This window comes from Juglans regia, chromosome 1, assembly GCF_001411555.2.
Source record: "Juglans regia cultivar Chandler chromosome 1, Walnut 2.0, whole genome shotgun sequence".
Lineage (NCBI taxonomy): Eukaryota > Viridiplantae > Streptophyta > Magnoliopsida > Fagales > Juglandaceae > Juglans > Juglans regia.
The window spans coordinates 11,483,790-11,510,137 of NC_049901.1; the positions used below are offsets into that span (position 1 = coordinate 11,483,790).

Genomic DNA, 26,348 nt, shown 5'->3' on the forward strand with positions numbered 1-26,348 from the left:
TCGTCCAAAGATTGCACATTTCCTCTACAAACTGAACTTCAAAATCGCGATTGGGGTATTTTCGTGTAACTGATTTGAGATTTCGGTATTTTGGTTTGTGATTTGGGTATTTGTCTGTGGTCATGCGTAGTGTTTAATGATTATGGTATTTTGCTTTGAGATTTCGGTATTTTGGTTTGTGATTTGGGTATTTTTGTGCTGGAATCTGATTTGAGATTTGGGTATTGTGGTTTCTAAATTGGGTATTTTTGGTTTGAATATGGTATTAAAACATCTTTTATAGTTTAGAAGATTAAGTTGACAGTAACCAAAAGATTATTTATAAACTTTGAAGAATTATAAAGGCACCATATATACCTAAATTTGCTGTGAAGTTTGCTCCCACGTAGTTGAAACAACATAAAGAACAAAGTGAGAAAGAAAAGAGAGAACTGAAACCTTCTTGAACTGAAAAGATGATACCAAACACATGCAGATAAGACTCGTACAGACAAACAATCATCACTTACTTCAATGTCCAAGAGGGCATTGAGGCCATCTGCCAATGATTCTAGCATGCATGCATCCTGAAAGGAAATTGTTCGATAAGTATACTATGAACAAATATATATGTGGGTGGATGGCTGTGTTTGGTCTGCAGATGTTCATAAGTGATGAAGAACCAATATAGAGTGATAAAGAGAGATCAACCTAGCTTACCAACTCACCAGTAACTTTATGGCCGTTATTAGGAAGGACATAGTTGTTTCTTACACAGTAGAGCCTGAAGGAAGCTCGTGCAAGTTGGAAAGCATCCCATGTATGAGTTGATGAACTGCAATCCAACAGATAAATGAAACGCCATGTCAAGCTCATATCATATTATCTAACTCTTATTATTATTATTATTATTTAAGGCCTTGAAAACCCTCCCCCTTCCAATAACGAAAATAAAAGAAAAATAAAATAAGAAGACACAAAGCAGCTTGTGAATCCCTTGCAAGAGTTAAACATATTTAATTGACCCACAAACTTCATACATATAGTCTGGCACTTATAGAGAGAGTAGTTCTGTTCGATTATTTATCTTGCCTCCAAACATGCACATGGAAATTTTTGTTCATACATTGCCTCAAAAATTGTAGAGATAAACCTCACCATGCACCTACTTGGTAAAGATAATATACCTCTGTACCACCGAAAATAATGCATGACGAAAATGGCAAGCAGCATAATAAGAAATTGCATTCTTCCAATATATCAACTAAATTATTGGATTGTTTTCATGGAATAGTGGATTATTTTTGTAATTTTAGTGGACTGTTTTGTAATTATTGGACTGTTTTTATGTGTAGAAGAAATGTTTGTATGTTTGTATGCTACTTTATGGTATATTTGTCTTTGTTTAAGAAATAGGAGTATTATAGACTGTTTTGTAATTATTGGACTGTTTTTATGGGTAGAAGAAATGTGACTCATGTTTGTATGCTACTTTATGGTATATTTGTATTTGTTTAAGAAATAGGAGTGTTACATTCACTTGTTTTTGAGTTTATTTGATGCTTATCACAATATAGTTTTACAATGAAGTTAGGATTTCACCTTTAGATATATGTATATATATATATATAATATATATATGTTGCATTTGTGGAGTTCTATAGTGTTGATATTGGCTGTTTCAGTCACTGTTCCAAACTCAATCAGTGTATAACTTCACCCAATCTGCTATAAGTCTGTGAATGTTGTGAATATGCTGGAATCTTGTGAATTTGGACTTATATTGGGTCAATTTTTTGACTCCTTGAAAATTTCATCTTTTTCAAGGATGGACACACATTTTGAGGATGACCAATTCTTCACCTCTCTCTTACAAAGTGGGGGAGGAGGTTATAATAGCACCCCAACGCAACATTATAATGTTGTGATCCAAGCAACTACAACTGACGGTGAAAAGAGGCATCATTCAAGAAAAGTTCAAAGAGGTGCATCTTTCACTGTAGAGGAGGATAATCTCTTCGTCTCACCTTGGCTCAACATTAGCATCGATGCGATAAGAGATACTGATCAAAAGTCAACTCAAATGTGGGAAAGAATTACCACATTTTATCATGAATATAAAAAACCAAACATTGTTGACCGTTCTGAGGGCTCATTGATGAATCGATGGTCCACGATTCAAAAATTGACAAATAAGTTCTGTGCATATATAGCACAGGTAGAGTCATTGCACCAGAGTGGTACAACCGAGCAAGACAAGGTATGTAATTATTGGATTTTTAATCATGAATTTATGTTGGACTTATTTATGAACTAAAACATATTCCTTCACCTTTATAGATTGAGAAGGCCAAGATGTTGTACAAAGAGATGGTAGGGTCTAATTTTACAATGGAACATTGTTGGTGTCTTTTGAGACACCAACCAAAATGGCAGCAACACATATCTACCTTTGGTAAGAAGAGAAAGCCACAAGAAAAATATGTTGGTGAAGTTGATGTTGATTTAGCCGAGGAGGACCTGGAGGTTCTTACTGAGAGATCTCCAGGCAAAAAAGTTGAGAAAGAAAGGGAGCGGAAGTCGATGGAAGGCAAAGAGGTAGAGATCAAAACAGCGTTGGCTAAAATGACCGAGGATAGAGCGACGACCATAGAAGAGCGGAGAAATGCTATGTTGAAAGCAGATGAAAAAAGTGAGAAAGTATTTGAACTAAAGAAGAAGAAATTTGAACTAGAGGAGAAGAAATTTGAACTAGAGCAGAAGAATTTTGAACTAAAGATAATGATGCTAGATATACGTGGCATGAATGCCATGCAACAAGAATATTTCAGTAATATTCAATTAGCAATTTTTAAGGATTCGAAGTCCCATTCCGGATGTACATCTACATCTCCTTCAACACCTTATGAAGGTGTCTAACTTCTAGTGTTGGTAGTACAGTATTTTTTGAGAATTTAGTGGCTGCCCAGCCACATGTGGAATGTAATTAGTGGACTGTTTTGTAATTATTGGACTGTTTCGATGATTAGTGGACTGTTTTTGTATATTTAGTAGACTGTTTTGTAATTAGTGGACTGTTTTGATGGAAGGGTGGACTGTTTTGTAATTATTAGACTTTTTGATAGATTAGTGGACTGTTTTTGTAATGGCAATGAACTGTTTTGTAATTATTGGATTGTTTTGATGGATTAGTGGACTGTTTTGTAATTTTAGTGCTAAAATTTAGACTTGACAATGAATAGGCCATTGCCAATGCTCTCAAGGGCTGGAGTGCGGCCTGTCGTACGTGGGGAGGGGCTTGAGAGATGGTTGTTGTTGCGTATTGGTGGTCAGGCTAGCCATGGCCTCTCGGTAGGGGAAAGATAAGGCCATAGGCCAGGAGAGCTTGGCATGCGTGAATGGGCAGTTGCGTCTTCACTGGAGGGGGCTTATAAGGTAGTGAGGAAGAAATTGCTCTGAATTGTGGCAGTGGGTAAGAAACTGCTCTGGCCTTTATCTATATATACACGCTATTAGAAACCCTAACGAAAGTAAAGGGAGAAATCAACGTGGATGGAGTTATGTACGGGTCTAGAGAAGTGCTCTGATCCAAGAATCTCCAGTGTTTGCCATATTTTTATGGCCAAGTTCTCAATAATTTTCAATGGGCTTATTTGGTCTATAAATTATTAAATGGGCTTTAACTGATTTATTGTGCCCGAAATCACTCATTAAACTCAACAGGCCTTAAAATAAACATTTTAATTCTCGGGCGTTGTTAAAATTCCAGCTAACCAATGGTTATAGAGTGGTGGCTTATACAAGATTAACCAATAAATCTTAAATGAGATTTATGAAATATTGACCCGTTAAACGTAATTTATGACACGAAATTATTTGTCAAAGTCGTATCATGTGAACGCTAACCCTTCCATGGAATTTTCACGTCCTAATTTTAAGGCTCGTTTGTTTTCGAAGATGAGAAGAGATGAGTTGAAATTAAAGTTAAAAAGTTAAATAAAATATTATTAAAATATATTTTTTAATATTATTTTTATTTTAAAATTTAAAAAAATTTAATTATTTATTTTATTTTGTATTAAAAATTAAAAAAATTATAATGATTAAATGATATGAGATCAGATATTTTCTGAAAATAAACAAGATAATTAACGCCGAAAGGTATTAACGCCTAAATTACCAAGTAGTACTAGGGGGACCACTCCAAATCAAGCATCTAATATTCTTGGTCAATTGAGTCGTGTATATAATAAAGTATATAATATTCATACTCTATATATTGGAATTAATGTTAAATAATAATGTATAAACTGATCGGAATAAATAATACATTAAAACAACACTTGTATGCAAAAAGCAGGAAAAAGTTTACTGCTTTATCAGCATTTATATTTGTAATGTCTGTTATCATCATCCCATTGGTTGATAATTATATTTGTATATATTTGTAATACATTTAATACATAGTTATAGACTATAGTGATTTAGTTATAGTGATTAGTATCACTATAATAATACATTGATACTAAATATATATAGTTATACACTATAGTAATTTAGTTATATATAGTGATTAGTATAACAATATAATAGTATTAATATTAGACTATAAGTTTTAGTTATAGTGATTTAATATAACTATATTAGTATAACTATAACTATAGTTTATATTAGACTATTAGTATTAGTTATATGTTAGTATTAGTTATAGTGATTTAGTATAACTATATTAGTATAACTACTAATGTCTTATGTACTTATCAAAATTTAGTAATAATATTTGAGTGATTTTCTTTCTTTTTATATATTATATATAAAACTTATATATATAAAATATTTTGTATAATATTATTTTTGCATAAAATTTATGAATTCATCATAACTTCTAGTTCTATAAGACTAGAAGTTAATATTTTAAATTTATATATAATATATGTAGTGGACTATAAGTAGGACTAAGTCTATATACATAATTATGAATATTATAAATTATATATATATATATATAACTTTTGGTTATTATATATATTGTTTTATAGTTGTATAAATATATACGAGTTGAGCTCACGAGTCGAGTAGAGCTTCATACAAGTTTGTTCACAAACATTAATCAAGCCAATTGAACTTTATACGAGTTTGTATTATTTAATAATTGAGCCTAATTTTATGTTTACAAACGTTCTATTTAATATTCGATTCGATTCAAGTCGATTTTGAATATAATCGAATTTATTCAAAATCGAGTTGAATTCAAACTACCCGTCGAATAGCATGTTCATTTCACAGCCCTATGGGCAGCGGCTAAAAAGGGAATTAGTAGGTTTTAGCAAACAAAAAAGGAAGACTAGTAGACCGATCATGATAATCTCATTCAATGTCAATGGCGAATGAAAACTTTGTGGATTCAGTGAACTTGCAAACCTTTATTGTTGGCATGCTTTGCACGTTTTGATAATTTAGTTTTCTTTTAATTAGATTGCGTTTAAATTTTAACTTGAATTGATTTTTTTTTAATAATAATAATTTAAGATGATGGAGTGAGTTTTATAAAACTCACTTAAAATGAATTTAAATATATTTAAATATTAATATGAGTTTAAATATATTAATATAAAATTATAAATATATGAAACCCACTGACATGATATAACCGGTTAAAAAAAAAAAAAATCGCGTTTCATTCTTTTCACATTTGTGTAAGAGCATTAGCATTGGTTTCATTAAAAGTCTAGCCAAATATAAAATTTGATGAATTTCATCAAAATAGGGCTGCATTGGATTAGTCAAATAGATAAATGTGAAACTTTGAGTTACAGTAAATCTATAGGTTTCTTCAAATTAAATTGAAGGTCTACTATTCATTTATCAAATCTATTTTTTATTCACTTTTTATCTATAAAGGTCTTTTTTATTCACATTTAATCTCCAACCGTCTTGTAATAATAATGTAAGAATCAAATTAAATTATTAATCAACATATGATTATTATTATTATATTAACCATAATTAAGGCAAATTAACTTTGGTAGCATGCAAAAAATAGTAAAGGATCAGGACCCATAAAAATATTAATGTACGTAAAATATTGTTATAATCACGATGCATGCATGTGGAATTCCTATATTATATATATCCTCAATAAATTGATCAAAATCCTAGCAAATTGGAACTCGTCGAATATTAATATTCCAGATCATGATAGTCATCATATAAAATTAATAAACGCTAGCTAAAAGTCGAACGTGACTAGTTGAATAATCAAAAAGATTTTGATGGGAGTTATAATAGAGTGTTTATATATATATATATATATATATATATATATATATATATAACTACGACGTACGACTCAACCAACCCAAGTCAAGGCCATAATATTATATAATTAGAATAATATTAGATAAATTTCACTTCCCTCAATTGGTCATCACTACACGTGAACTTGTTTAATTTTTAGAAATCGGCTAAACATGATCGACCTCCAATTTGACTGCACGCGCGCAGATAATGACAACTGTTATAACATGCAATATTTTTACTACAATTTCGTTGAAGTCGGTATACTTAATACTGATATCGACACCAAAAGACGACTCCTTGACACTGATAAATTGTGGAAACATTCCTTTAATCACGTTTTGATGACCGCGTTCGTGCAGCTAGTCAGCGCGTTCAGATCATGCATGAAAGCTCGTGGAGTGTTTTCTGTGCACAAAAGAGATATATGTATTCCACGTAAATTCTCTCTTAAAATGTAATAAATAATTTAAATATTTTTAATTTTAAAATAATAATATTAAAAATAATATTATAATAATATTTTATTTAACTTTTAATTTTTATCTTAATTTACCTCATCTTAACTCACTGTCTAAACTTAACCTAAACTTTCCAAATCATTTTCCAAAATTTACGCGTGTCCAATTAAAAACCATGCACGTACGTGTCTTAATCTTGTTGGTCATGATAAATAACTACAAGTTCAATATTCCGAGTTCATACGAGGAGTATCACATTAATATTTAAGAAATGGTAATTATAATTGTAAATGTATAAATATTATACAATTATTTAAAAAAATAAATAAATACAGAACTTGTATAAAAAAATTAATTTTAAATTTTAAATTTTATTCTTTTTCAAAATAACTATACAATACTTATACACTTCACAAATTATACGTAATATTACTCTCAACATTTATAGGAAAAAAACAAATAAAATATCAGGGTTTTCTTTAATTCGAAATGACCCCACAAGTCACTTTCTAGCTACTTCCATAATTAATCTCTTGACATATACCTTCAATGAATCTGTCTTGCATATTGTAGTATCATCATTGGGGTAAGAACCACATGACCTATAAATAGATGGTTGCTTCTTTGCGATCTGCAGCTGGAAATTTAGGATTAAGATAATTAATAGCTGAACACCAGCCTGCCATGGCTTTAGGGTCGCATAATCAACCTGAAGTGCTGAAGAAGTCTGCGGCGAGCAAAAAGGTTGGCAAGGGGAATTCACTCCCTCCCGTTAGAGGACGTATGAAGCGCCAGATGTTTGCCTCTCTTATCCAGAAGATAAAGATCATTCTTCTTTGCAAACGCCCCAGTCATGACAACTAGTTACTTCTTCTTCTTCGATCTGCTGCTTATCTGTACGTGCCCGGAGTACGATATATATCAACTTCTGTTTTGATTTCTTGCTAGATAAACATTTTTTTTTCTCCCTCTCTCTTTTTGTAGGAGCTACCATGCATGTTACCATGGATGGACGGATCAGATCAAATAATGTAGCATCAATCTTGTACGTATGTTTGCATTTTTAAGATTACCTAGTACGATCGCAGTCATGTACTGCGCTCGCTTTATATATATGTAGTTTCAAAGTAATATAATATGGATCGGCAGAATAAGCAGCTTGATCGATGTTGAATATATAATATTGTGTTATATATATACAGCTTTTGGTCTTGTGGTTTGAATATAAAACATGAAATTTCAAACTCTCGTACGTGTTCCAAAATATAATATGGGGCATATTGCAAAAAGATGCATGCCATACGTTCGTATATATGGATTCGAACTTATCTCATGCATGATGCCTTTACTGTTAAATATTATAAAACAATTTTTAACTACCATGCATGTTTTGCGTAGTGGAGATGGATAGCGCCTGGACTAACATATTCTAGCTGGGTACTGGAGTTAAGTACTAATTAATTAGGTAATTAATTCTTCTGATGTTAAGTACGGCCTGATCATCGTGATGATCAGGAAAAGCAATCAAACAAAGGTACTTATATATATATATATATATATATATATATATATATATATATATATAGTACGTAGATACCCGCCCCAGGTAGCTAGGAAGTTAAACCGATCGAGCAGCAGTACGAAATATATGGAGATCTTCATATTTCATTTGCTTGAAATATGATCTCAAGACCTAAAGTCAAAGTTTCAAAGTCGATTGAAGAAGGATCTTGATATTTCATTGATAGTTTTAATTTTGTCTGTAAATTTTCGGCAATTAAATGCCAATCCTAACATGCATGAATGGTGTTAGAAAACGAGGGGACCGCTTTTCCAAAAGGAGTACACGTGTATTCTTGCATCAATATTCTTACAATGTCAGAAAATATATATGGAGATCTTCATATTTCATTGGTTTGAAATATGATCTCAAGATCACCTAAAGTCAAAGTTTCAAAGTCGATCGAAGAAAGATCTTGATATTTCATTGGTTTGAAGCTTGAACAACTCTGGCCATATGCACGTACGCTAATGTTAAATTATTATAATTAATAATATTAATAATTTTGAAAATATATATGGAGAATCTGTTCTGTACAAATGAGTTATTTTTGTCAATCCAAGCGGTTAATTTTATATATATCTCTATTTTGTTTTGGAGTTTTCAAACTCATCTCTATTAGAATAATATATTTTCACAAAGAAATTGCTAATTTTGTGATTATTGAATACAAGCTGTGCATTTTGGGGTTTTATTAGAAAATCCGAAATTAATAAATTATTTAAAACAAATCTACAACATAATTCATATACTTATATATTACAATAATCAAGATTATTATAATTTATAATTAGAATAAAAAATGACTAATTTCTTATATATAGAAAAATAAATAGATAAAAATATCTTTTAAAAAAAAGAAATTATAAATTTCGGCCAACAACTTTCTAATATATTTTGGGATTTAAATTTTGTTTATGATAGAATTTTTAATTAAATATTATTTTTTTTATCAATATATTCATAAATATTACTCAATCATTGGTGGGACCCACCCCTTTATAAAAAATTAGTCAAGTCTGAGTAGCAGCACGAAACAACAAAGCTCTTTCGTTCTCTAGAACCCACAAAGCGGACAACAACTCATACCCAAGAATTAGAGGAGAAATTAGCAAATGGAAGAAAAAAAGAGAAATAAAAATCTAGAAAAATTCATGAAAAAGAGGAATAAAAAATCCTCGTCGAAGCGCAACCACATGGGATTGGAAGAGGAAAAAGGAGTAGAATGGTCAGTTTCTTCTTTCCAATCTAAATGCTCTGCAATCGAAATGGGATTGGGCATTTTTCAGTCAATGGTCTTCTTCTTTTCACTCGAAATGCTCTGCAAAAATGAGTTTGGGCGGTAAAAATACAACATTTCCCCCCATTTCCTGACACTTAAGAGGCCCCGGTTGATTTCTGGACGCAAAGGAACTTTCAAATAGAGCAACAAGAAATGGCCAAAATCCAGCGCCCTATTCTCTATAGTTAACTAGTATATATCTGATGAAAACTCAAGCCAACTTGAGAGTGATAGGGTCAAAGAAAGAGATCGAACATAAAGACAAAAAAAAAAAAGCCCATGTTATCGTACTAGTAAGAGTTGTTAAAGAAATTCAAAAAATGGCGGAAGGGAGAGAAAATGAAATGACTTTTCAAAGGACGGCCATTGTTGACCAGTTCCAATGATAACTGTAATACATTATAAACATGAACGAGGTTGCGTTGTTTAAATTTATATGTATAAAATTCTTCTGACAACGTGTTGACCTTTTCATTTTGAATGACCTTTTCATTTTGAATATCTAAATGATGGTCAATTGAGGACATAATGTCCTCTACTGATGCCCAAACAGACCCAATCTGTCAGTCGACTTGGGCAATAATATCTGTTGTGGCAGTACACGCATCTCTTGTAGCTCCATCCATCATCTCCCCACTAGTACTCCCGTTGTGAAGAGCAACACCAGCCCCAAACTGGGTTGGTGGCACAAGATCTGGTGGAGGCCCAAGCTCACCTCATATTCCACCAAAATGAATTTTGGGCCTATGACCTATTCAAACTCATCTCATCTCATCTTTAAAAATAAAGACCTTATCTCAAGTGGGCTTTCCAGATATATTAATCTCAATAAATTAATAATATGCAGGTTTGGTCTGAACTTGGTATTGCGTCTGGATGTTACTGATTTAATCAGAAAATAGCTGACAATCCGAATAATTTTTCAAGAGATAATTTAGTGTTTAAAAATTGAAAAATGCTATAGACAACCGTCTTGGGAAATCTTTGAGAAACCGTAGTCCACGTGGAGATGAAACGTCCCGTTTCATTTGATAACTCAAAACGCACTCACCGTTGGGCTTCTCCGCGAAGCCAACCCCTTTCCTTCCCTTCGCTTCTCCACTCCAACACACCTCCTCTTTCTCTCGCCCTCTCTGCCAAACCCAAGAAGCCATGGAGATCCCGGAAAAGCTTCTCGAGCACAAGTTCCCCATCATCTTTGCTCTCACTCTCTCTCTCACCATTGTCCTCGTAGCACCCATTTTCATCACCATCTTGGCTTACTTTTGGCCCCTCTTTTTCTCCTCCGCACTCTTCCTCTTCCCTGTGATCTTCTTAGGGCAGACTTTTGTAAAGGGCACAGACGTCCATGGCGACGACAAGGCCGGAGAGGGACTCCTCGATTACGTCGCTGGGCAACCTGAACATCCGCTAGAGAGCTTCAAGTCTGAGTAGCAGCACGAAACAACAAAGCTCTTTCGTTCTCTAGAACCCACAAAGGGGACAACAACTCATACCCAAGAATTAGAGGAGAAATTAGCAAATGGAAGAAAAAAAGAGAAATAAAAATCTAGAAAAATTCATGAAAAAGAGGAATAAAAAATCCTCGTCGAAGCGCAACCACATGGGATTGGAAGAGGAAAAAGGAGTAGAATGGTTAGTTTCTTCTTTCCAATCTAAATGCTCTGCAGTCGAAATGGGATTGGGCATTTTTCAGTCAATGGTCTTCTTCTTTTCACTCGAAATGCTCTGCAAAAATGAGTTTGGGCGGTAAAAATACAACATTTCCCCCCATTTCCTGACACTTAAGAGGCCCCGGTTGATTTCTGGACGCAAAGGAACTTTCAAATAGAGCAACAAGAAATGGCCAAAATCCAGCGCCCTATTCTCTATAGTTAACTAGTATATATCTGATGAAAACTCAAGCCAACTTGAGAGTGATAGGGTCAAAGAAAGAGATCGAACATAAAGACAAAAAAAAAAAAACCCATGTTATCGTACTAGTAAGAGTTGTTAAAGAAATTCAAAAAATGGCGGAAGGGAGAGAAAATGAAATGACTTTTCAAAGGACGGCCATTGTTGACCAGTTCCAAGCAAAATGATATTGTTAGTGTGGCTAATATTGAAAATAACGCTCCAAAGGACAGCCATTGCTGGGAAGATACAGACAAAATGATCTTGAGGTTTTATCTTCCAGAATCAATACTTTATCTTCCAGAACCAAGACTTCTTTTTTTTCCTTTTCTCGGTGTTGTTTTTTATTTTTTTAATATATTTACTGACATGGCAAGTGCCGATTCCTCCACGGTTGCAACTGGCGGTTATACGTAGAAGAACTGTTAAAAATTAATGAGGAATTCATAGATGGATCAGTTGCATGCATAGTATCATCATGAAGTCCGATATGTACAGTTGGGAGTGCCGAAGGAACCGAGACTTGCCAAATTATTTTTTTGAAAAGAATAAATAAATATGAACATTATATAAAAAATTTAGTTTCTTAATTATAAACACAACTCTTTTTTTTTTTTTTCCAAAAATATATACGACACGAAATATTTATTTGTCAAACTCGTATCGTGTGAACGCTAACCCTTCCATGGAATTTTCACGTCCCAACTTTAACTAACGCGAAAAGGTGTTTTGTCCTCTTCCATTTACCGTTTCAGATTCGTTTGCCATTAAATAATTGAAAATTATATTAAGCCACTCTTAAATTGATAATTATTTTTGTCCTCTTCCATTTTCCCTTTCAGATTCGTACCCCATTTTAATGTGATAAGAATAATTATACAATATTTTTTTATAATATTTTACTCGTTTTAAAATAAAAGATATTTTTATAAAATAGTCATTTTATAATTAAAATAGTCTAAAAATATATTAATTATGAATAGTCATTCAGAAGGTTTAAAGCGAGAAATTATATGCATTTATGCTGAGGTGTCATATATGACAACGAATGACGTGTGATTTGCATATTTGGCATGTTAAAATGCATATACATAATATTCTCCTGAAAAAATTTGTATTTATATAATTAATTTTAAATTTTAAATTTTAAAAAAATATTATATATGTATGCATATATATATATATATATATAAAGAAAATGTCTAGACATTGTGATTAATTAATATTGCATTCTTCCTTTCTTTTCTTCAAGATATGACGGACAAAAACAATATATTTTCAAAAAGTAAGAGTTTATGTTTGACAAATGTTGGGGTGAATATGCTTTCTTAAATAATATTTATTTTATTTATATTATGAATAATTTTATTTAAAAATCTTAACACCAGTACATGTCATTCAGTCATGATTTGACGGTTGTACAAGATAAGATTGAGTTCCAATACAAAATTCAAAAAGTGATTTCAAATGTATATATGGTCGTTGGTGTTCGATATATAATTTTCTACAACCTACTTTGAACAGTTGTGATTATCAGTGAAATGTTATAATGACTTATTATTCAAAGATGTATATGTATCGACCTGTCTTTGATCTGGATTTGTGCTTTCATAACATGACATGAAGGACGCGTACGTACAAGTGCATTTGAAATCCGATGGACATACAACCCTAGCCTAGCTATAGGCAGTGCTTTTGCTTTGCTCATTTAACAGTCAATATCAAGAAATTAATTAACGCGTTTAATTACGAGAAACAAAAAAAAGAAGAGCCAATTCGCACGTTCATATATACGAGTTCAGACAAAATTTCATGCCAAAGTTTCCAATCTAGAACGACATGTGAACGCGTACGTACCACGTGGATGTAAATAGAGAATGTGAACAAATACGCAAATCCAATAATGTAAGAAAATAGTCAAGTTGTGTAACACATGCAGATTGTTGGTGTTCGGATGAATAGAGAATGTGAGACAAAGTGTAAGAAAATAGGTCAACATTCATTGCCTCTAAGAGATTAAGAGAGAAGATTAATTAAGAGGGCCTTTTCTCATGCCAGTGATTGACATGATTCGAGCCAGCCTTGATCATAATATTCATGAATGGATCGAGAGGAGTCACATGAACAGTATCTACCTGTCGGTGACTTTTGTACGTGCATGCATTTTTCTATAAATATTGGTTGCATTTATCTGGTATATTATATGGTTGACATGATGGGTTTCCTAGATAGATATCAGTGTTAATTAATAATAATGCCTAGCTAGCTAGACATGATGGGTGACTTTTGTACATCCTGGCTTCATGCTTGCAATCACTACAATTCTACCCACAAGCTGATATAGCAGAAGTTAGAAGTTTAATATCAGTAGCTAAGTTGTGTAATGAGCTCAGTTTGCATAGAATAGATTTTGAAGGTGATTCCCTACAAGTTGTAAATGCAATAAAACAGAAGGTTCAAAACAATGGTTTGCTTCAATGTCTTGTGAATGATGTGCATTCGATCTTGGCAGGTATTATTTGGAAGATATCACATGTCAAAAAGAATGCAAATTAAGTGGCTCGCCAATTAGCATAGAAAGTACTTTATCAAAGTTATGAGATTATTGATATTGATTATATCAATCCTGATATAAGTGCTCAAGTTATGATTGAAAAACAAAGAGCAGGTTTTCGTGAAAGTGTGATAGCTGCAGTATAGTCTAATGTCAATGCTGTAAACTCTTGTTATGTAGTGTCTGTTCCTAACTTAGTACATTCTGATGTCAATGCAGTTATAGCTCTCTAGTATTGTAGTCTCTGTTCCTGGCTTCAACTATGTAATGGCTGAGGGTTATAGTGTTTGTTGAATGAATTTTGAAGTTTAAAAAAAAAAACAATTCGGTAAATGATGGTCCATCAAAGTATAATTGGAAAGGGTCTTCGAGTAATTTCCTCATGATGACCAATTGATCACAGGGTTATTTTAATCATCACTCTTTCATTTTCATGCTAGCTAGCTCATGTAGTACTTTATATATTTATATATATATATATATATGTGGAGTAATTTCCAAACATGTATTATATACCAAATCTTTCTTCTTTATATTTTATTTTTCATTATAAAGAAATCGTTCATGTTATGGCGCTGCGCCCAAGTTAACATCATCAATCCAACACCTTAGTTTAATAAAGATTTCATGACATTCCCTAGGGTTTTCTTTATCATTCTTGGAGCCCTAATGTGCACACAAAAAAAGCCACACAAAAAATCACTTTACTTTCAAAGCGGATGCATTCAGAGACAGAGAAGTTGGTACTAACTCAAACAAAGGTCACTGTTTTACACCCGTAATAAGGTTAGAGCAGAGCAGAACTAGAGCTAGATATAGAATTAGAATGTCATGCGAAAGGTTTTCTAGATGTCACATCATATCAAACAGAGTACTGCACAGAATCATATCATTTTCACATTATCAAAAGAGATTCAAAGCATCCTCACTTAACATGCAAAAACTTTTAGATTTCATTTTGCTCTTTTTGTACAGTTCAGAAGCAGAATGCCAAAAATTTGTTCATGTCTACGCCAGTTATGACAGAAAATGCTTTCTCTTTTATACATATTTCATGAGAATGCAGAACACATAATTAAGGTTGTTTTCATATTTGTTTTCAAAACAAACTTGCATATTTTAACAAATCAACATCAATCTATTTCTTTTCTTTTATGTAAATTCTAGCATAGGAACCCCACTTACTTGTACATTTTAACTTCTCTGAATTTCTTTACAACAGTGCTAAGGGAATATTGACTCGGTGTAAAATGTGCTACCAAGTGTAGAAGTGTCAAGTTGTATCAAGGATAAGTCCACGATCATATTCCACAGGGACAAAGGATTATCAAAACATTTGTGAAATTTAATTGGAAAGTATGATGATGTATGTGAAGTGTGAAAAAGTAAAATGATGTATGAATTTCTTTCTTTTTGTATTTTTTTTATGTATGTATGAACAATGAGCAAAATGGATTTTAATAAATTCACAAAGAAAGGTTTATTGAAAACGGAATATATGGTTGTGCTTTGAGGATCTCGATTTTGTAAATCTTAAAAAAGATGGATTAAATCATAAAAGGAATAGCTGCTGAAAATTTAGTATTCTAAATGATAAAAAACTGTAATTCCAATTCTTACAAGTAACAAACAGAATTTTTAATATAAAGCTGAAAATTGGGTATGAGACTCTTTTTGTTTCGGTTTCTAGAAAACTTCCTCGATTAACAATCCAGTCAAGGCATTGAGAAACGGAAGATAAAAAGTTATGCTCAAGTTTTGTAATATTTCCCTAAGGAATTCACAACATTACTAACCAAACACACATTAACAATCAACTGAGAGAAGTTTTGATAATTTTTAAGTTTTTGTTATGCCTTCGTCAACAATAAATCAAGAGCAAGAGCAAGAGCCACAATCTATTTTCAATTCAAATCTAACTAGCAACAAGTGAAATCAGTATTCATCAACAAAATATTGCATTAAACTATAATCCAAAAATAAATCAAGTCTCATTCCACAATCCAAGCTTCATAAATTAGCTACATATGATATTTCTAACAGCAAAAAGTTATTCTAAATAAAGTCATCACAAAATCTGAGAGTAAAAGAAACTCAAATGGATTAAATCTTGTAGCTTCTCAGAGAAAACGCTACGGAGAAAATGAAAATGAAAAAAAAAAAAAAAAACTGCTAAACAAAACAACTAGGAAAACCACGTAGTCCAAATGCAGCCCAAAAGAAAACCCACAAAATGTTTGGGGTGAGTTTGGTTACCAAACTCATCTCAACTCATCTTAACTCATCATTACAACTTTTTCAAATTCCAATACAAAATATAATAAATAATTCAACTTTTTCAAATCTCAAAATAATAATAATATTAAAAAATAATATTTTAATAATATTTTATCATCTCAACTCAACTCAACTCAACTCACTTTAACAACTAAACATAACCGAAAATGAGCACCCCAGCGCACAAAAGAAATGAAAACTGAAAGATAAAGTTCCAAAAAAAAAAATGAGCCAGCCGCCTCATTTTTTTCTTTCCTTTTTATATCTCTTTCCCCGTGCAGTCCGTCCTGCCTCTTCACGCCTGCACGTCTAGCTGCCAAATGCATTCCCCACCTACCGCATGTTCCACTCCCAAAGCACAGCACAACAGCAAATCAATTGGGCCTTCACGTGGTAGTGATTCGTGTCTATCGGGTCTGGTAGTGAGTTGGTCCTTCACGTGGCCTTCAAATCAATTCCTTCTTAGGTTGCCTTCTCCACATGGGCTTCAAATAAAGTCACGTATTAGCTACTTGTAACAAGCTTTAACTTCAGCAATTGACTTGAGCTTCTCATGGTTGCTGTATTAATAGATGTCATTTGTGGGCCACAAATCTGCATGAACCAAAATAAATCTTAACTTTAGTTAAATGTTAGCTAGTCTAAAAAAAACATTAACTCATCTATATTTAATTAGAGGAAAAATATTATTTCACATGCTAAAAATCAATTAATTCATATTATCTTATTAATACTCTTATTTTAACAACTAAAAATTATTTAACCTAAGATATTAAGAATATTAATAAAGCATAATTGACCATTTATCAAATATCAATTATTACTTATAAAATAGTCACGTAACTTGCATAAATTTTCAATTGAACACATACTTCATAAGTAAAAACTGCAAAATCTATATTTTCTTAATGTCTAAAAATCATCGAAATCTTAAAATATTGTCACTCCACAAAATACTTTGATTTTCATATAATTTCTCCAAATGATCATGTAATTAAAGCCTAAAATATCCTTAAATTCAAAGCATTTAATTTGTCTTAGTTTAATCACGAGAATATGCTACCAAATGCTACCACCATTTTCTGTGTATGGGCATACATGTAATTTAAATTTCCAAGGAATTAACAATAGATGTGTATTAACTATTGAGTAAATCTACTCAGCTACCATCCTTTTCCTGCTCCCCATACCATGGTGACATGGCTTTTTCTTCTTTTTTTTTTTTCCTCCCTCCTACACAGTAAAACACACGTTTTATCCGAACTCTATTCCAAATCATTCCCATTTCGAATTTTTCCCCTCCCCTACATTCTCCCTCCTCCCGCTTCGCCCCAACGCCCGCCTTCACCCACGGAGTCCAGGTCACATTTGCCGTCCTTGGACTACGTCCGGCACTGTATGGCCCAACTGAAGACAACCGACCGACCGAACAAACTCATACCCAGGTTGGGCTCTCTCTCGATGTACATGGCTGAGTTATTCTTACACTTGTTTTACAGGCTTTCTCTTTTTTCTTTGACGTGTTTGTGTTTGTTTGTACATGGTTGAGTTCTTATCGTGAACATGGCAGATTTTCTGGCCCAACTCTGTCCTCTTTGTTTGGGTTTTCCTCAAATACAGAGTAATAGATTTCTTTCGTAGCTCTATATAGAAAGATTAGATTTTTTTCTTTGCAATATGGAAGCTGAAGGTGACTGACCCATTTTTTTCTTTGGGTTTTCCTCCAAGAGTTTTTAATTTTTACTAGAGATCGATGGTGGGTGGGTTTTTTTTTTTTTTTTTTTAACTGACCGATTAAAGGCAATTGAACAAAAGTTGGTACCATTTAAATTAAGATTTTAATAAATTAATATTTTAATAAATTAATATTTTATGAGATATCTCAACTCTATGTGGCATATATGCTTTTGATCTGGTAACGTAGCCTATGCGGCAATATCTTACAATGACACACGAGAATCTGCAGCACACAGGCATTAACACTCAACAATCTATATATTTTGTCCTTTTGACCTCCAAATTAAATGTAGTAGATTCTCTGTCATTTTAATTGAGAATCTATTGTGTTTCCAAAATTGAGAAAATGAATGTGAAAAACCTACTTGCTATTGAGGAAAATAGAATTGGGTTTCTTCTTTGATTCTGTAGCTACAATGAAAGAGAAATGAATGTAAAACTGCTACAAGATATGCTACTAGCAGAGCCTGAGCTCTCTCGATTGATAAGGCAAGATATTTCTCAACCACTATATTGATTATTATTCTTTATACAGATTGAATGCCAAACATTGAAAAAATAAGTATTAACCATGTATATACCTGCAGTTGCTTGAAAATTTGCAGGATAATAAGAAGTCATTAAGCGTGCTTGTGTAGCATAATATCCATCTGCTTCCAATCTAGCGTTAGCATTCCTGTGCATTCATTACCATTCTTACGTTTTTGTATTGATCTTCTTGTTATTCTTTGCTGGCCATTATTTATATATGCATATCAATATATTGAGAATGGAATGTCTATAATCTAAAAACATTAGGTGATTTTAATAGTGCATTATCCATTATGTGTAGCTACTAAAACACGAAGCACCTTTTTTTATGCCTTTTTTTTTTTTTTTGTGTTTTGTTTTTTTTCTTTGGATGAATGAGGTCATTCCAAAGTATGGAAGTTTAAAACACATCTATACAGACTCAGTCAACCAACCAGTAAGAGAGGCAATGAACCTTAAGTAGGGATATAAACAAACCTCATTTGCTAAGTACAGAAAGTGGAATTTACCATAGAAAACAAAAGGTCCTATTCAATATAGACAGTCTTTACATGCGATGAGATGGTTTTTGAATCTGCACTCTTCGGAACGAACTAGGCCTCCAAAAATCTTGCAATTCCTTTGCAACCATATGTGGTACGCCATGGCACCCAATGCAAGTTTGCATATAATAGCCCTTATATTTCTAGCTTTTTAGATTATTCAATGTTTGGTCCATAACTCTTCCCCAATTAGTTGCAGATATACTTTTCTCCTTTTCACCAAAAGCATTTGCCGCATAGGCTATCTTTTTTTTAATAAATTAAGATTTAGTGAGAAAAGTTCTGGATAGCTTATCTTAGGGACAATGTTTTCCTCCATATTTATTCAACTGTTTAATTGTCAACCTTTTTAAAATATACATATTTTAAATGTATAGGTGTTAAATGATTTATGCATTTCTATTTAGTAATTTCGTTCTCAAAACTAAGTTGAAACAGCGTGATGAACAAAGAAGAAGATGAAAAGCCACCCAGGCCTTCTACATCGATTTCATCAACTCGGATATGATACACATTGGTCATTTAGAAATGTCGTTGTGTCTGATATTTCCATTTAGTTAATGTTTTTATTCGTATACTTTAGGGGTATTATGGTCCAAGAAATTCGTACTACCCGCTATTTATAATACATCCATATGCATATCCAAATTCATATACATATGCATGGGGTAGCCATGTAGATTCCTTCTAAACTTTTTAAAATTTTTTTGTTATGTGCATTCGAGCCATTCTAACATTGTGCCTAATTACAGCCTCTCTCAGTGTCACCTTTTGGACCAACGATGTTATACCCTCCATCGAATACTGCAGAGGAGTCAGGACGGGTTCAACAACCAACCATGCAGGTAGATTCCTTTCTACCTACATGGTGAGGTCTCGGAAGCTCAACTTGGTGCTAACGTTGATGATATTGTCGGAACACACTGTAGTAATGTCACACTACCAATGCCAACGAGCAATGAATAAGTGTGAGGCTATGGTTGTAACTATGGTTATTGTTGTGGCTGTGAGACTTTGTAATGAAATATGTTGTGGGTGTGAATTTCTCTTATTGTTAGACCGTAGAATTTGCTGTAAAGAATGTAACATAGCAAATGATTGCTTGTTGTGATTTGTAATATGTAGTTTAAAGAACTGAGAATTTAAATCATGTTGATAATCGCATACTTGTGCCACTTCAGTTCCAGGCATGTAGATAATTGTTGTGGACACCTTCGTATCCCATTAGAATTCTATATATACGTGTTATTAGAAAATGATGAATATTAATGGACCATAACCACATAATCAAATTAGCAATATCTGTTAGAAACTTAGTTCGAACCATCCATTTACAATTAATAGTAATGATACATTTATAGTCTGAACCAACCAAAAACTATTACCATAGATAACATCCAGTATACACAATAATACACGTGCATATCTATTTTTTGCGGTCCGGTTTCGAACTTCATCCTCTTGCTTGTGAATAGCATTCGCTCTCTCAATTAGTCTATCTTTCCTTTTTTGAACTTCATACTCGAGCAACAATAAATCATATTTCCTCTTCCAAACTGCATTTTCTCTTGTTAGAATATTCTCTTCTACTAGTTGAAGTATATTTTTCTATATGAAGAATTGGCATCTTGCTTCTCCCTACATACCACTTGAAAATAAATTGGCAGTTTAGAGCCAAAGGAATACCACTAGTTTTTCCATAACCAAATAAGAAAAAAAAAGTGCAGTCAAAGTCTTTAATATACTTGTAAAAAACTCAAGATTAAAACCTTGAGTACCCAAAGAAAACATTTGAAATCTTGGAGTCATAACTACAAGGCGACATGCTAGCGGCACCATATCTATCTAATTGAAACAACATAAAAGGTATTTCAAGTTGGGTAGAATGGTCTAAAAAGACAATGATCGCTCATGAAATCATCAGAGGACTTGAAAAAGGTTTATCTACTTCTAAAGCTGATTCTAAAATGTACATTACTAAACTGAGGAGCCATTTTCCATATCATGCGAACAACCCTCCCCCACCCCACCCCAAAAAAAGAATTATCATGGGAAAATGAATGTTGTAATAGAAAATTCTGCAAAACATATTATTTTCGTTACAATCACCATTTCGCAATGAAACATAAACATTGGTTTAAATGAAAGATAAAAGCATGAATGGCAGTTGCATTTCTACACAAAATCAAGTGAACCTCCTAATAGCAATTCATTGTTTTCAGAGCAAGAAATTGTTGATCAGCCTATCAAGATGACATGAGGGAATGCACAACAATGTTTTAAGTATCTTCACAAAATTCTAATTGAGGGCAAAAGGAAACTGGATCTGCTGAATCTTTCCACGTCTTCTAGTTATTAAAACCCAAAACTTGAAGTAGATGGCTTAATATGCAAGCAAACCACACTATTCTCTCACAGTACAAAAACTAAAGCTTTCAATCACCGAGCTTTGAAACAAAACTCTAGCTCTAATCGTTACTTTTATGACTATACTCCAGCATTTAGATAAAACCCAACTTCCAACAACCATTATTTGTTTCAAAATCTCTAAGAAGAAAAGGTAAACCCATGATTTTCATACAAAGCTGAATTGTTGTGTTCATCTTGAGTTAGAGAAATCAGTATATATAAATAGAAAAAGAAAATTCCAAAATATTCAAATAGTGGACCCTACGGAACTGGAATAGATGAAAATATAAATTTTTTTCTTGTACCTGTAAAAGTGAGGGAATGGGTTCCAGTCGAAACTTGGAACTCGAAGAAATGACATCGATAAAGAGAGATGGAAGCTATAAATGCTTTGAATGATGGTGATAGATAGAAAATTGTAAGACAACACAGAAGAGAGAGGAAATAGAATGTTCGAGCCTGTGCTGTCAGTGGATCTAGTAGCTTTCAACTCGGAATAGGATGGAGATGGAGACAATGCATTACAATGGAATTCTTTGAGGTAGACAGGAGCTGTCCGAGTTCTGGTAGATCGTCGTAAGGGCAATTTAGTTTGCGTAATGTTGCAATTGTCAATGTGAGGTGTGGAATTGTGAAGGAGTTTGATGAGAGGCGTCAATAAGTGTTGTGGGTGAGTGAAGCGAAAGGGAGGTTTGAAGGTCTTGGGTTTCGATGGGTGGTGTAGAATCAATGTGCACATGAGGTGTTTGATGGGTGTTGTCAATAAGTGGCATGGGTGAGTTAAGTGGAAGGGATATATACAAATCTTGTGGTTCGATCTTGGCTTGTTGGAGAGAGAAAATGTCTTCATGAAAGATAAAGTCACGAGAAATGAATATTTGGTTTATGGTGGTGTCAAGAAGCTTGTATCCTTTAACTCCATAAGGATAGCCGATAAACAAGCATTTTCTGGCGCAGGCAACAAAATTTGGAACGGCCATGGGTTAATGTGGAGGCAAAACAGAGGCATCCGAATGTTTTGAGGTGGAAATATGATGGTTTCTTGTCATAGAGAATTTGAAATGGAGACTTTCCTTGAAGGTTTGGAGAAGGGGTGCGGTTAATTAAGTAGACGGCAGTGTTGATGAATTCTGTCCAGTATTTTATAGGTAGGCCGGACTGAAATTTCAATACTTTGGCGATGTTTAATATGTGCTGATGTTTACGCTCAGCAAGGGCGTTTTGTTGTGACGTAGCGACACAAGTAAGTTGATGTAATGTTCCTTTGGAAGCATAGAATGAGGGCATATTAAACTCGGCACCGTTATCAGACATGATTATTTGGATTTTTGTGTTGAATTGAGTAGCTACAAGGGAAAAGAAATTTTGAATGGATGTGCAAGCTTCAGATGTATTTTGAAGTAAGTATATCCATGTGCATCTGGTGAATTGGTCCACAATTGTGAGGAAATACTTGACATTATTGTGAGCTTGGATCAGATTGGGGCCCCAAATGTCAACATAAATTAATTCAAATGGTTTGGAAGCCGTGATATTTGATTGGGGAAATGGGAGTTTGTGCTGTTTTGTGAGTGGGCAAATTTCACAGAGAATATTTGATAAACCCGTGGGTTTTGAACTTGATTTTTGGATATCATTCAATACATGCTGTGTCATGGAACTATGTCCAAGTCTGTAATGCCATAATGTGAATTCATCAAACTTTGAAATATGTGTAGTGTTAACATAGCTGGAATAGAAAGTAAAAGAAGAAAAAAAAGATTGTAAAGTCGTGGGATCTGGTTTGGTATTTTGGAGGTGATAAAGTCCATTATGCACTGTTCCCATGCCAGTCGTCTTCCAGGATGAAAGGTCTTGAATATAGCAAGAGTTAGAGAAGAAAATAAGACAACAATTTGAATGATTGGACAAAGATTTGGCAGATGGTAAATTGAATGAGAAAATAGGTACACAAAGCACATGTTTGAGGATGAGTTGGTCAGAAAGATGGATATCACCAACGTGTGTGGCGGGTGTTGTTGTGCCATTTGGAAGTTTGATTGTGTGTGAGATGAGGGTTACATTATGGGTGAAGAGAGTAGGGCTACAGATCATGTGATCTGTAGCTCCGGTGTCTATTATCCACGAGTGAGTGGATTTTGGGATTATGTGTGATGTGTTTGTAGAATTGCAATAAAGAATACCAGAAACAGGGGAAATTGCAGTGGTTGACAAATTTGAACAAGTTTGATTTGCAGCAAATGTAGCAGCGAGAAGTTAAGGAGATTGGAGTAAGGCAAGGAGATGAGCGTACTGTTCTTGAGTAATAGGTGAGCCATTGCCGATTTGTTCCTACACAAGTGAAGATTGATTAGCATGGGATTTAAACTTGGAAATATTTTTGTGACCTGGAGGAAATCCATTTAGCTTGTAGCATTTGTCTCTAGCGTGTCCTGGTATGCGACAATGGGAACACAAAGGGAGATTAGGATTTGCATTGAAGCACCGTTCCAATGAGTGTCCCTGATTGTTGCAGTGAGTATAAAACAGTCGATCTTTACACGAGGAAGATTGGCTGCGTTGATCAGGTCCTCTTACTGTCATTGCAATCGGTGCTAGAGTGGAATTAAGTTGTTGGTGCCTCTCCTCTTGTTGTATAAGAGATAAAACTCGATTTAATGCTTGGAGAGGGTCATAAAGCAAGATCTGTGCTCGAACGACATCGAGGGAGTCATGCAATCCCATGAGAAACTGCATAACCTTGCTTCGGTGGGTGTAATCCATCAGAGTTTTCAATGCTCCACATGTACAAGAAGGCATGGGTTCATATATTTCCAATTCATCCCATAACGTTTTGAGTTTATTATAGTATTGACTAATCGATTCATCATCTTGAGTAAGTGTTGAGATCGATTTAGGAGTTGAAAAATTCGTGGAGCGTTTTGAATATAGAATCGCTCACGGAGGTCGTTCCAAATAGCCGCAACAGTGTTCGCATGAGCGATGCTCGATCTATGTTCGATGCACACGGAATGTTGAATCCAAGCAATTTCCACATCATTACAACGTTCCCAAGCAATGTAGAGAGCGTCTGAAGCATTTGATGGTTTGAGATGTTTGCCATCAATGAATCCTAATTTATTTTTGATATTCAAGGCTTGGCGCATGGTCCTTGCCCATGTTACATAGTTCTCTGTAGTTAGAAGGTCTGGAACCAATGGGGAAGAATCTCCTTCACCGGGTTGGATGTGGTAGGGACTAGCTGGGTGGTGTGGGTTGGTCTCAGGATTGGAGAACATATTTGTATCGTTGGTTTGGGTTGGAGGTGTTTCTGTCATGGCTCAGGATACCATATTAACAGTAGCACTTGTAACGAAAGAGAGAGCAGAGTGTAAAAGATGATGAAGATAACATAAAGCTAAAAATGAAAATAACAGAATTGTATTCTTGTTATCACACGTCTGTACAAGCAACGTGCTGCTATTTATAGATTACAAAATGTATAAAAATAAATTAAAGAATAATTGACAGCTCATAATGTATAACCGAACGGCCTCATGTGATCGCGGTATCAGGTGGAACCGTGGGTATCGTATGTCCAACTGCATCCTTTAATCTCAATACATGACAACCAGACCGGGTTCGGTGTGTGGTGTTGGAGTAATCGACCGGCTTAAGAGTAGATTTACTCTTAACTATGAACTAGTGAAGTGGAGGAGAGTGGCTAACGACAGAGTAACCATGCGACGTGGGTTGTTGGTTTGTCCATCAACTTCCGGCGTGGGTGAGCGACAATGGTTGTCTTGGGCGGCAGAACATGAAAATGAGAGAGAGAGAGAGATTACGTAGAGACAGGAACGCCGAAGTTATGGCCAAACTGATGGTGGAGGAAATTTTTGTGCGTGATGGCATAGAGAGAGGACGTGCGACAGATCTAGGTTGACGGGAAGCTTCTAGTGACAGTCTCTGTGGAGGTTGGTTGGTTCACAACACCGTGGCCACGTTGTGTTGTCCCTGCCATTGATTCGTGCATGGTGCAATGGCCTGATCGCGGGTGGCCGTCTGTGATTGCTACGGCGTGGAGGAGAGGAGATGTTTACGGTGGGGCTGTGCTGTGAGAGAGAGAGAGAGAGAGAGAGGTCACTTACGTGGAGAGGGAGTGATATTTTCACCTTATTCTGAGTTAAGTTTTTTTTATTGCTTATTACATATTTTGCTCACAGAGCACTTAGATGTAAAAAAATAAAAAATAAATAAATACATAGGCTCCTACAAATGTATGAAAAACATTATAAGGCCAAACAAAACAAAGCCAAACAATAGGAATAATCGAAATTGTCTGTGGTTCACCGCTCTTGTTTGTTGTTCAATCTTCCATTTGTATCTCCGTTTGTGTTACATTAAAATGTGCTAACTGTTAACGTATACAATATTTGAAAACAAAAATTAAAGTAAAAGTAAGATCTTCAAATATGAAACAATATTACAGTGATATGAGGAGAGGAGATGTTTACGGTGGGGCTGTGCTGAGAGAGAGAGAGAGAGAGAGAGAGAGAGAGGTCACTTACGTGGAGAGGGAGTGATATTTTCACCGTGTGTTCTGGGGTGGTGCTGCAGTGCTTGGAGATGTTGACTGCTTTGGTGGTGGAGGGTGGTTCACGGGTGGGCTACGGTGCACGAACGGCAAGTGGGTGGAGCTGTGCTTAACGGAAGAGCCATGCTCTGTTTTCGTGAGTGCAAAACAGGGGTTGTGAATGTGGTAGTTGTGGTGGTTTCTATGGTGTTTTGCCTCGAGTGTTGGCTGGGTAGCGTGGGTCATGGTACAGGTTGGCAATGTAGAGGGGTT

At 34.2% G+C, this 26,348-nt stretch overlaps 1 protein-coding gene across 1 annotated transcript; it reads left to right on the plus strand.

Moving 5' to 3' along the window:
- The first annotated feature begins 1,807 nt into the window (after positions 1–1,807).
- On the plus strand, positions 1,808–2,898 carry LOC108996135 (glutathione S-transferase T2-like). Its single transcript, XM_018971900.1, has 3 exons — positions 1,808–2,239; positions 2,320–2,679; positions 2,836–2,898. Exons 1-3 carry the CDS (start codon positions 1,808–1,810, stop codon positions 2,896–2,898), a joined length of 855 nt encoding a protein of 284 aa, XP_018827445.1.
- Positions 2,899–26,348: the final 23,450 nt, after the last annotated feature.